The sequence below is a fragment of the Oryza brachyantha genome, chromosome 5, assembly GCF_000231095.2.
Source record: "Oryza brachyantha chromosome 5, ObraRS2, whole genome shotgun sequence".
Taxonomy (NCBI): domain Eukaryota; kingdom Viridiplantae; phylum Streptophyta; class Magnoliopsida; order Poales; family Poaceae; genus Oryza; species Oryza brachyantha.
In genome coordinates, this window is record NC_023167.2 from 19,435,300 (window position 1) to 19,448,663 (window position 13,364).

General features: G+C 41.0%; 2 protein-coding genes across 2 annotated transcripts; one reads left to right on the forward strand and one right to left on the reverse strand.

The window, feature by feature from the left end:
* Positions 1 to 1,124: 1,124 nt before the first annotated feature.
* On the forward strand, positions 1,125 to 7,270 carry LOC102711978 (cinnamoyl-CoA reductase-like SNL6). Its single transcript, XM_015837311.2, has 5 exons — positions 1,125 to 1,592; positions 3,831 to 4,006; positions 6,055 to 6,255; positions 6,392 to 6,545; positions 6,642 to 7,270. The coding sequence occupies exons 1-5, from the start codon at positions 1,343 to 1,345 to the stop codon at positions 6,968 to 6,970; spliced, it is 1,110 nt and encodes a 369-aa protein (XP_015692797.2). The 5' UTR covers positions 1,125 to 1,342; the 3' UTR covers positions 6,971 to 7,270.
* Positions 7,271 to 8,199: 929 nt separating this feature from the next.
* On the reverse strand, positions 8,200 to 13,141 carry LOC102712259 (polygalacturonase At1g48100-like). The gene is made up of 7 exons (XM_015837793.1): positions 12,523 to 13,141; positions 10,625 to 10,756; positions 10,007 to 10,183; positions 9,875 to 9,916; positions 9,573 to 9,780; positions 8,872 to 9,062; positions 8,200 to 8,797 (listed from the first exon to the last, which is right to left on the reverse strand). Exons 1-7 carry the CDS (start codon positions 12,973 to 12,975, stop codon positions 8,402 to 8,404), a joined length of 1,599 nt encoding a protein of 532 aa, XP_015693279.1. The 5' UTR covers positions 12,976 to 13,141; the 3' UTR covers positions 8,200 to 8,401.
* Positions 13,142 to 13,364: the final 223 nt, after the last annotated feature.

Below are 13,364 nucleotides of genomic sequence, written 5' to 3' on the forward strand. Positions count from 1 at the left end.
AAGCAAGGAAAGAGGCCACCACAGTCACAGGATCAACCCCGTTACATATTGCACGTTTGCAAATTGCAAATTGGCTTCGGTTGTACAACTTGCAAGGTAGGGATTATAGTTAGCGCATAGGTTGGACTCCTGCTTTAGAATGATAAGTTGGTTGTTTGTCTCTCTGGTCATGTTTGTATGCCATATTGGTATCAGTGGCAGAGCCAACTATGTGGCTCGTTTTTTACAAGTTTTACATTCAACCGTTACTATAAGAAAATGTCATCGTTGGTTTCATCTATACACGTCGCTTTAATATTAAAAGTTATTCCAAACATATGTCGCTTTAATATTAAAAGTTATTCCAAACATATGGATGACATTGACATTAGTGTACAAACAAGAGGAATTGAAAAAAGAACCTGATAATAGTCAGGAATTTGGGCCTCAATGGGTTCAAAACAACTTTGCTAGGTAAAGAAAGAAAGAAAGAATTTTATTGGCTAGCAACATGTTATATGTTCCCACTACATTTTTCAAGTCCCCACTAAAAAAACAATCTCCTAAAGGTTTTCCTAACCACTCCATTATTCCATTAGTCTTCTAAGCTTGTGTAAGGGTTAAACACTAAATAAACCTGCAGGAAACGTCCGGATTCAGGAGGATGGTACGATCTGTAGCTTTTATTCACGTTGTATTTCCTCTCTCTCAACTGCTTCCTTCTAGTCCTTTTTACTAGGGTCATTGCTTAGCTTATTTTAAGAAAAAACATAACGACATATTTTCAAAAAAATAAATTATAAGTAATATATATATATATATATATATTTATCGATACGAAAGCAAATACCGTAAAATAAACTAAGATGATAAAACTTAAAATTAACTTTAAATTTAAAATTGAAAATTTAATTTTTAGTTTATAAGTATAAACAGAAATGAAAATATTGGACTATTAGCAATCTAGCATTCAGTTTTATGCATTTTACTTCCTTCTGGAAGGATCTGCCTGGAAACGGCCCAACCGTCACTGAGCCGAGCCGAGCCGACCCGATGCGCCTGCGCGCGTGTGCTTCACGCTAGCGGCTAAGCCATGGCAGCCACTCTCTTCTTCCTCAGGTCGCCGTGGTATATATCCACGTCTCCCTTAAACGCAACCCCTCACCCACCCATCACAACACGCGAAACCACCACCTCCACGCGACGCGATACGAGTTGTTGCGCGGAGACGCCAAGGCAGGGAGCAGAGAGGATCAAGAGCAACGAGAGATCGATCGATTCAACAAGAGGGTCAAGAGCAGCGAGAGATCGATCGATCGATCGGAGCGGCCGCCATTAGCGGCGGCATATACATACGTACTACATGGGGGTGCTGCGGAGCACGCAGAGCATGGAGGCCGAGGTGGAGGAGATGCGGGCCGCGCTGCTCCGCCACGGCGCGGGCGCCTGGAGGTCGGGGGCCGCGGCGAAGCGGGCCGCCGGGGCGGAGGAGGGGGCCGCGCCCGAGGCCCGCACCGTGTGCGTCACCGGCGGGATATCGTTCGTGGGGCTCGCCGTCGTCGACCGCCTCCTCCGGCACGGGTACATCGTCCGGCTCGCCCTCGAGACGCAAGGTTAGTTAGTTGATTTGCTTGTTTGATTTTGGGTTTGGCCTGCCCCTTGAGCAGCAGCGGTTGGGTGCTCGGCGAATGGGGAATCGCCGGGTTGGATGATGATATTTGGTTGGTTCACATTTGGCATCGGATCACACCCTCGGGGAGTTGGTAACAGTCTCTGTTTGTGATATTTGTTTCGGTACAACTGCAAAATCGAATCGGTATTTTTAATGCCTGCAATGCAGTTCGTCTCACCTCTATCTTCTTATCTGGAATTATAATTTCACTTTTGTTACCAATCCCTTCCCAGGCAGGAGATATCCAATAGTTTAGTTCAAACTTGTGTATCAATTGAAATTTCAATTTTATATACAAAGTACCAAATTGCACTAAGAAAATGGAAACTTTGAGATTAATTACTATTCAACTTGGTATATGTAACAATCTAACCACTTTGCACCCCTTGTTTTAGCTGGTAAACCTTTGTCTTTTTGCTCTCCTGTATTTTCTTTCTGCATGCTTCGGTTCATGCTTGGTGCGTGGCGTTCTGGTGGACCTCGTGCGATGAGCGTGATGCGCACTTGCACTTGCACGCAATAGCACTTTAGGCGTATGTGTGTCACTGAAATGGTTATGAAAAAAATCATAAAATTTTATAAGGTCGAATATAATGCTAAAGCTACTATAGAACATGCAAGCCTAAATTTATTCTAGACACCAAGAAACAAAAATAATAAATTTTATTTACGTTGCGCAGTTGCTATTCACTACCTGGTTTTATTATTTGTATTTCTCTAACGGTAGATAACCACCAATTTTTGTAAATTTTTTTTCACGAACTATTTAAACTGCATGCATAAAATGAGCTATATTGTACCTAGGTGCAAAAAATATGTGTCCACACCAAAAGGTGCACTCCCTTTTTATTTTGTCTTCTTTCAGAAACAAAAGAGAAAAAAAAAATCCCCGGTTCCATTCTTTTAGCGAAACTATATATGTTTGAGATGGAAACTTTCGTCTACCGCAATAATTAACTTCGTGGCTTGCATTAATTCAGAGCCATTCAAATAGAGTTCTTTTTCCATCCTTGAAGAGGTACCGACCACTGTTTTCTACGTAAAATATACTAAATTTTATGTAGAAAACAGTGGTACCTCTTGGTACCTTCTTAAGGATGGTAAAATTGTTCATTCAAATAAGCATTCATTTTATTTCACTTCCATCTTTTGGCATTGAATTGTGCTTATAACCTAAAATTTGAAATTTTAATCTTAAATTTAGAGTTGATTTTGACGTTTTTAGTTTCTAATTTTGACTTTTAGATCATTATGAACACGTATATAAAAGTTTTCACAAATTATTTTTCCGTCTATAGATATGTCATTTTGACATTTTACTTTTTTTTAATATGCCAAAAGATGACCCGAAGATATTCGGTATCTCCACTTTTCTTTCTGATGCAGAAAGATGCTTTATTGCCAAGAAATAGTTTATGGTAACTTATTCCCACGCCCATTTTTCGTTTCAATTTGGTCATTAGTTGCGATGTGTACAACTGTTGACTCTTATGCATAATATGCTCTTCTACTAAAAACGTACTACAATTGGTAGCATGTTGCATCAAAATTGGTCCACACCGTATTGCCATATCACCTTCAGTAATGAATGTTTCACCAACGTGATGTTCTTTAATTTGGACCATAGACATTTTCCATAGCCTGATTTTCTACCCGACCAGTTCACTCCCTTTGGAAAATAAAGAACCACTTAGTCATGCAAATTAAATGAGATGTCCTTTTTTCTCCCCTGCTCACTCCATTTGTATGGCATAGGGTAAATTTGGTCGGCGAATAGAGCAGAACCAAACTGCAAGTTCCACAGCAGCACATAAATGTATTTTGTTTCCATTGGTGTTTACAGCCTTTTTACCTTACACGTTTACAGTCTTCTTTGACAAATATGAACCCTTTTTTGGACGGTTGGGGAAGATTTCATTGGCACATTACACTATTACAGATAAGATCCTCTCTTCTTTAGCAATATGCTGATAAGTGATAGGTTCACATCATCTTACAGCCTTCTCGAACGGATTATTTGGATGATTAATATGACACCAAAAGGATTGCTAACGCACCACATTTTGTCCCTTAGCTGCTGTCACTCCTAAATTATGGAGAAAAGTTAGATTAGAGTCAATGATAATTTGAAATGAATTCTTCTGAAAACTTTTGTCCGTGTTACTCTTTTCTATGGCAGAGGACCTGGACAAGCTGCAAGAGATGGAGATGTTTGGTGAGAATGGCAGCGACGGAGTCTGGACCGTGATGGCAAATGTAATGGACCAAGATAGCTTGAACCGAGCATTCAATGGTTGTGTTGGCGTCTTCCACACATCATCCCTCGTCGATCCAGGGGGTATCTCTGGCTACACGGTGAGTTGCTTACTTGCTTAACCTGTGTTTTTGGTTATTACTCTATTTACACCCACATCAGAGCATTGTCTGCATCACCAAGCCTAACACAGTAGGGAGAACAGCACAAATGACTAGACAAAACACCTGGTCTATGGATATTGCAAGGAAGTTCAGACATCAGTCAGGAATAGAAAGGAGAGTAAACATCACTTGGATCCACTACATAGCCAACCGAAGTGTTGTAGGTGTCCTTCCTTGTGGTGGGCAACATCTTTTGGGTCCACGATATTATATATACCGTGTGATTTGCACCTGCAATCTAAAATAGTCGCGCTGTGAAGCATATGTTTTGAAGATATGAAAGGCATCCCATCATTCTTTCGGTCGCAGTTGAAAGCTCAGCCACTTATTGACGAAAAGTATGAACGTTTCTTCGTGGCTCTCTTTTCTCTGTTGTAGTAACTAACAGCACCCTTGTCGGATTTTTAGGTCAATAATGAATTGATAAATTAATTAGTTAGGTGGTATATTGCCCTGTTCTTTTTGACATTACATGCAAAATCCATATTATTTTTGTAACTGCATGTTTCACTATCCCTATTGCTTACAAAGCTAATCACACTAGATTCTCGGCATGCACCAATAAAAAATAACTAACTTTTCTATGGCAGGTATACATTTGCCTTGATTTGTACAAGACTAGCTCATTATGATGACTCAAGGATCAGTGGTTCTATAACATTTGCTTGCTAGAATTTCCAGTTCCATTATCTGTTAGAGAATTACAAAAAAAAGGGGTGCACGCCATGATTAATTGTTAGCTGGGCAGTCAAAATCCCATTTGTGAGCATGGGACATTGCTATGGCACTACCACTTAGATGTGCCAACCAAATAATTCGAAACTGACTGGGTATCTAATGGTTTCAGTGCACTTGCTATAGATAGTACTTGATGTGATCCACTCATTCCTCTATATATGGTCCACTTATGTCAACATATATACTGCAGTTACATTATTTCTTCAGAAAGGATTGTTTGAACAAGTTATAATGTTCCGAAGCCTGGAATGCTGAGAGACCTATCTTCTTGGGCAGATTCACATAGAACTTCTTGAAATTCAAGTTAATTTTACTATCCTCGAGAATGCACCGGGAGTTACTATAACTTTTTTAAGGGTAAATTTGATAAATTATGTATATAATTGGAGGTAACAAGAATTTTAGTGTAAAATTAAGGATCTTTTTAGAGATGCACCAAAACTTTTATGAACCATACATTGTGATTTGATCTAACTATGGATGTTTTATCTTACCATATGGTAAGAGTCATTTATTACCATTCAATTCCTTTCATGGTAATTACTGAATTTTAATAAGGAAAGTTACCAAGTTTCCTTAACTTATTAATATATAATGTAATGTATGCTGGTAAACTTTCATTTTTTTTGAAATATATCACAGTGGTGGATTGAAATTGAAAGTGATTAGATTTTTTTTAAGTTTATAATGGAGTTTCTTATTGGTGTTTGAAATGCTGTTACGTAATTTGAGGTTCAAAAATGCAATTATATATTTTCATCAGAACTATAAAATTATTTGGTTACTTTTATGTAATTTGAGTACATTCCATACAAAATTCAATATTTGAATTAGATATCCAAAATTTAAATATTTTATTTCCTTTCTATTAACATGTAGGGCTCTATTTTTAACGGCCACTGACTATTTCGTAGGTACTGGAATGCATTATTTGGTAGGATAATTATACCCATAATTACTTTTTTTGATGTGATGTATTAATGGAAGGAGGTCATAATTTTTATTCATATAATAAATCATTAATAACAAACGGGTCAGGGCTATAAGTAGCGCTCTTACCTTTATAGTGATAAGATGAAGCACCTTAAAATAGCTTAAAATTTTATTACCTCCAGAAATTTTTTAAGAACAGTGAAATTTCTCCATGTCAATTTCGACTCGTAAACACATCGCGATAAAAGAAAAGCGAGCACTGAGCTGAAATGGGCTAGCTTAATTGCCTAACATTTCCATGTCAATTTCAACAGAAACACATGGCGATTCTGGAAGCCAGAGCGGCGGAGCAGGTGGTCGAAGCCTGCGTCAGGACAGAGTCAGTGAGGAAGTGTGTTTTCACCTCGTCGCTACTGGCATGTGTGTGGAGGCAAAGCTACCCTCATCACCGTCGCTTTCCCACCATCATCGACGAGAGCTGTTGGAGCGACGAGAGCTTCTGCCGCGAAAACAAGGTGAGCCATAAGTAAAGAAGAAGAGAAATCATTTCAGTTTCTCAAATCAACTGCTGCATGAAAAGGACATGAAATCAGTTGGGAATCGAACCATGCATTGATCTAATGGCTGGGAGCTGCATGACGGACATTTCAGCTGTGGTTTGCTCTGGGTAAGACGATGGCGGAGAAGGCGGCGTGGAGGGCAGCACGGGGCAGAGACCTGAAGCTCGTGACGATATGCCCGGCGCTGGTCACCGGCCCGGGATTCCGCCGGCGAAACTCTACTCCGTCCATCGCCTACCTCAAAGGTCTGTCGATCTCGGCGAGCTACCTACTCTCTCAGTCGAGCTGGCCGGCCGGAGCTAGTTCTGACGGCGCGCGGCGAACTGTTCTGCTTCGTGCAGGAGCGCACGCGATGCTGGCGGAGGGCCTGCTGGCGACGGCGGACGTGGAGAGGGTAGCCGAGGCGCACGTCCGCGTCTATGAGGCGATGAGCGGCGCCGGCGGCGGGGCCGGCGGGCGGTACATCTGCTACGACCACGTCGTCCGGAGCGGCGAGGAGTTCGCGGAGCTGCGGCGGCAACTGGGCCTCCCGATCTCGCGGCGCGGCTTCTCCGACGGCGGCGGCGACGGCGACGCCCGGTTCGCGCTCTGCAACGGGAAGCTGGCGAGGCTGGTGTCCTCGCGGAGGAGGTGCACCTATGACGTGTACTACCCCGCCTCATACGACTAAAGAAAAGGTGTCGAGTTCGCGGGTGTTGCGATTAACCTTGTATAGATTTTTGGTGCGTTAATAAAGCTAGCTAGATAAAATATTGTACAGTAAAAAACATAAAGAAATAGATAGGAGTAGGGTCGCAATGAGCAAACGCCCCACTGCCCGAAACATCACCGGAGAAAGATAGTGATCGGAAATGCGAAATACGGAAAAAAATACAAGGTGGAAACTCAATCTAGCTGAAAGCTCGTGCAGACAACAACAACAAAAAACTATCTAAAATCATATAAAAATTCCATATATAGATAATATGATTATGACCATCTGGATAAAAAAAACCTAATTCAAATTTGACTTTGTTCGTGAGGTATGAAACCAACAAAAATTTCAACCAATCAACAATCATATCGATTTGTCTGAAATTTGTTTTTTTATCTCTCAAACAAAGTCAATATAAAATTTAAAAACAAATAAATCTATTTTAAATTTAAAATAATCAACAGTACATAATTAAATTATCTCGATTCAGGTGCAGCAATATTGCCACCTCCTTTTCTTTAGAAGGAACGCACCTCGTGCGATAACACGTCCGATTTGGGCCGAGAAATAACTTATATAAAAAGCCCTTTCGTGCGAGCCCAGTTGAATTGTTGCCTCATGGGCCGAGATAGCCGCAGCAAAACCGAAACCGTCTGCTTCTTCCTCCGCGTGTTGGCATTTGTTCGAGCGGCTCGCGGGCACGGCACGGGGACGGCTCGCCATGCCACTCCTCCGAGCCGCAGTCGTGGCGATGATGGCGAGCGAGGGTTTCTGGCGGACGACGACGGCGTGCCGCAGCGCAACCGCGCGGAGCGTGGAGCGGAGCAGTAGCTGGGATCAGCCGCGCCTCCGCCACCCCCACAATATGTCCACACCACTGCGCCGACCGCGTCGCCCTCCCTATCCCGCACCGCGCGACCGCCGCGGCTTCTGCTACTTCGCCGGTGCTGAGTACTTTGCAGCCGGTTTGCCTCCTCTTCCGCCCAATGCGTCTACCTTATATTTGCTTTCTCGCTGCTTTGTTACGAGAATGGAGGGCTCCTTGATTTTCCCTTAGTCAAAAAACAGCAATGGCTGAAATTCGTATAAGCGAAGTAGATTATGATTCTGCTAATTTTTCTACCTGTTGAGTTGAACCCAATCTTAGTACTTCATATACATGATACATGTTCCAAACTTCATGAATACTAGCCCTTGTGCCATCTAAGTTTCTATGTTTCACTTTCATAGGGAAGCTGGCAAATGCCATAATAATCATACATCTTTGCATACACTGTATATATTTCCACATCACACGATGATTGTGCGGGAAAGGGGGTCGGAAGAATCACGACGATCACCCTAACCGATGAGCACCAGGAGTACAGTGTTTTCTGGATCATGGCACGTCCACTCGTTCAGAGAGTTTCAACATAGATCATGATCTGACATCACATTGTTCCCAGATGGTTTGCCGATCTGCAAGCAGGATATGGGAGGGATGGTGGGGGTGAACAACTCTCCAAACGCTTGCCAGCAGAACGGGTTGTACAAGTGATATTGTGGCACTATTAGGGGTTTGAGCTGTATTCCAGTAAGAGTGATCTCTGAACAAGGTGAGCTGTCACTGCATGCAAAATGGGCAGGTTTGATTGTGAAGGTCCCCCTGATATTCTCATACTGGACACCTGAAACTGCCACCGCTGATGTTTGGTTTCTGCAGGTTGTTCTGTCACAGTAAAACTGGTCTATTATGATAGGTGTTTGGACTTCTGACACTTGTATATTTGAGAACCTTATGCCTTGAACCAACCCAGAACCACCCTGCACAGGAATGTCAGTGTTGTTTAGGTCTGTGTTTGTTGGACGAGTCACATTTTGTAGCTGATTATACTTACCTGCCAAGTCTTGATTCTGACACCAGTCATTGTTTTGAACATGTTGACATCTCTTACAGTGACATTGGATACACATGCTTTTGTGTTGTACCTCCCTAGACCACCAATGCTGATCCCATGACCTGGTCCACAGTTAATGTTATGTATATTTATGTCACTGCAGCCCGCCTGGATGGAAACACAATCATCACCTGCATCACATCGAGCAAAGATTACTTCAGATACTTGTACCGGTGTTTTTAGCTTTCCCTTAGTCCTGAATCCCGTCAGTTCACAAGTGAGCACTGAGCTGATCAATTGTCATGTGGTTTATTCTATATGTTACCTAAAATAATTCATTATCAGACTGGGTTTCTGTTCGATGCCAATTTGTACCCACCAAGCCTTGCCAAAATTTGGCAAGAGCTTGACCAAACGTTGCCAAATTACCTATAAATTATATAGGAAGCCAAAGGGGAAGGGGATTTTGTTGAGATTTGGCATGAAGCACAATACTTGTTGTTTCAGGTTAGTGCCATCAAAATTTGGCGAGGAAAATGCTGGCAGCTATTGCCCATCAAACTCATAGGCTCGTCCTTTATATTGTGAAAACTTTTCTTAAAAATATGCAAGAATGCTGTCTTCTTTGGAGTTTTATCTAACATATGATATATGAAACTACACTGTCCTACTTCTTTAATTTAGTTTAATAAGAGCATTACCACAAGCCAGGTTAGTGTGGTGAATGCTGACTTCTTTGGAGTTTTGCAGGTGTATTCCATCAGTGTTGGGACTATTCTCAGGTGATGAAATCGTCAGGTCATGAACCATTACTCCTTGACAACTATCGAACTTGAGATGGCACTGTGAGCTGTTTACAATGGTGATACCAGTTACTGTGACATTGGAACTACCATAAAACCTCAATGCCTGCATCAATGTATGTAACAATGAATGTTTAATTTGTTCCACTAGGCAGTTACAAATAAGTTCAAAGCTACAAATGAAATGATGTTTTGCTTACTGTAGGTTTAATCTGTGGCATATTCTCCAGCTCCACATTGTACTGTTGGAAAGCATCCATCCAAGGTAAGCAATTAAATTTGTCTACATTTGACTTGCTATAAGTATGTTATTATAGATGATCAGGCCTTACAGCATCAACATCATTGTCATCATTTGAATCTGAATAGGTCCACCATTCTTGTCCCCGACCGTTGATGATACCACTTCCTTGGATTGATATTCCACTAAGTTTTGTGAACTCAAGCCATTGAAGCAAACCAGAACCCCATGCTCTTGTACTGGTTTGAGCTAAAATAGTTCCATCTAGCTGCAAAATGAAACATAATCTCTATTTAATAACCGGATTTCTGCTTCTTCAGTTTGTTCTCCAGTGCGAAAATCTGAATTAGATATGCTTTAGAAACATTCCTTTTGAGCTCCTATGTTTTGACAAAAAAAATATACACTCGCTTCCTGATGGTGGTTATAATATGGTTATTAAACACTGAAAGCACTATAACAGTACTGGTCCAAAATGAAAAAGACATGCAGCAGGCTTCAGTTATGAAACTCCCAAGTAAATAGCTCGGTTGAGTTGAAATTTGTATATGTGTTGAAATGGTCAAGATCGCAAGGAGTGAAAAAAATACAACCATGCCATTTGTTGAATAAAGTATTGTGGTAAATATGCTTTATTCCAAGTGATGGAACACACTTATTCCTGCCAATGATATGCTGGAATACACTTTAGGACTGGGATTGGACTTACCTGGAATAGAATGTTTGGTTTGCAGTAAGGCCCAGAAAATGAGATTGGGCCAACGACAAACTCATGTTCAGATGGTACAAGAACTGTAGATGCCTCCACCTTGCATGCTGCTGCCCATGCTGCTTCAAAAGCCTGAATACATAGGTAATAGTTAAGTTCAACCTTGTTGTGGAAGGACACTTCATTGTATCATAGTATGTATGTGAACCCAAGTATATAGCTCGATCCCAAGTGCAGTCAGCAGTCTGCTATTTCTGTAGTTATCGCTAGTACATCTTTGCAGCTCGTAACCCCATGTCCTAAGTGGAGAAAGAAAGTTTTTCTTATTTTAGAGGAGACACTCCTATGTTACTGGTTGAATTTTAGGATAATTTATCAACTGATAGCATTGGAGTAATTGAATTCAGTGTTGATTTTCTTTATTCTGTTCAATAAGTTGGACACAGCATGAACTGACAATGAGAATCAATAGTTCTATACTAAATTCAGAGTTAGCTGTGTTCTGTGGTAATCACACAACTGCATTCTGACATTTCTGGTACAGTAAAGAAATCCAACAGATACAACAGAAATTTGTACTCTTGTCAACCATCCATCTACATGGCACCAATTATCAATACTTTATCCCCAAACAAATGCATATGAAGTATAGGATTTGTAGATGTGTTTCTTTTCAGAGTTGCACCCAATCATGTGAGAAAAGAATAATACCCCCTTTGTTTCAGCTGTAAGATGCATTATTTTTGTCCTAAGTCAAACTTCTCTAACTTTTGCCAAGTTTATTTAAAAAATAATCCCTCTGTATTTAATAGATGATGTTATTGATTTTTTAGCACACGTTTGATGATTCGTCTTATTCAATCTTTTTGTGCGACTATGCGAAAATGCATGTTATAATTAAAATACACCTAGTAATAAATCCTATCACAACAAAATAAATGATAATTAGATAGGTTTTTTTGAATAAGATGAATGATCAAACATGTGAAAAAAAGTCAACGGTGTCATCTTTTAAAATCCGGAGGGAGTAATTAACATCGACAATACCTAATAGATACATATTTCATAGTGGATTTTAACTATGCTAATTTGGTGTTGTAGATATTGGATATCACCTTGGTCGAAATTCGAGAAGTTTGACTTAAGACAAAGCTAAAACATCCTGGGACCACTATCCATCCCCTCTCCAAACCAAACGTGCGGTAGAACAGTAGAAGTCACAAGCAGACTCATAGGAGTTCTCAAGCATGGTTATCCTTGCACGCTAATAATAAATGGATCATTTTTGTACGGGAGCAAAAACTTGCAAGGAAAAAGCCTCTAATTAATTCTAAAATTCAAAATAGATTTTATTTTTGCAATGTGCTAATGTGATTATTTTTATTCTGTAACAAAATACAGGCATTTTGCCAGTAAACATAAACTCCAAATCAAGCGTGTTGTGTATACAATTTGTCATGTGAGATTCCTACTTTGAATGGCAGATGACGTGTGATAATTTTCAAAGGCCGGTATACCTCAAAGTTCAGATTAAGCTCTTTCTCGAATTTTTTTTTGAAAAAAAGACAGAATATTTGACCATCATATGACTGTAGCATGTTGATGTGAAATGCATTACCAAGGTAACACAAACATATGCTTATGGCCAACAAGCAATCCGGATGGAATTAGAACTTTCCTTGAAGTTCCAGGAAACGCAGCATGCTAAATTCAGGTATTGCAGTCTGAGTTATATATTCTGCACATAAGCCTAAAGAAGAGCTAGCTGATTGTAACCGACGATTGAAACTGAAGCATAATTTAAAAAAAAACAAATGATTAACTCAGAATGCATGGTGCAGATGGCACAACTTTTAAAGTTGAAAGCAGAAAACTTTGAGAAGCAGTGGGGCAGTTACCTGAGTATCATCTGTAACTCCATCTCCACGGGCTCCAAAATCAACCACATTGAAGACCGTGTTGTGTGATGGGGCTGCTGGTGGCTGTGTTGGCGGCAGCAATGGTGGCAGCGGTGGTGCCGGAGATGGCAATTTATGGCCACTTCCACTGCTTGGTGTTGGTATTGTTGGACCCTGATTTCCTTTTCCCTGGACAGGGCTTTCGCTCGGGTTGACGGGCACCTTCGGGATTGTGCCGGGGCTTGGCTGGTATGGGTTCTGATTCCCTTTGCCATATTGCTTGTGGGAATTGCTGGTCTTTCCTTTCCCTTTTCTTCGCAGCAGAGAGGTGGAGGGTGCTCTGTTTTGCCTCCAATGCTTGCCACTTCTTGCGTCAGATAAACTGACACCGGAGCACAGAACGAGCAAGACAAGGAGAAGCATGAAGGTGAGACCTTTTATCTCAAGCCTCATCTTTGCTTTTGTAACTTTGTATGTATCTCTTGTTATGAGAGAACAGTGTATGTACGTGTTTGGAAGGAAGATAGATGAGTGGGGGATATAGAGTATGAAGCTTTTTGAGGTGGTCAGGACTCAGGAGGGAATGAGGGGGTTTAAATAGAGGCTCCATTGCTATCCTTGCTTCCTCAAGGCTGGAGCAGAGAAATGGAAATAAAAGGAGGCTCTACTTTGGGACCCCAACTCACATGCATGCTTGGGAAGCATGAATTGCATTTTTGCAACTGCACAGAGAATTAAAGGTGTATACTTGTAGTTTGTTGCTTTTGTATATCACCATCACAGTTTTATCCCTTGTGGTTTCCTTTATGGTGTTCTTTTTGTGAGAATCGGTTGGAGGAATC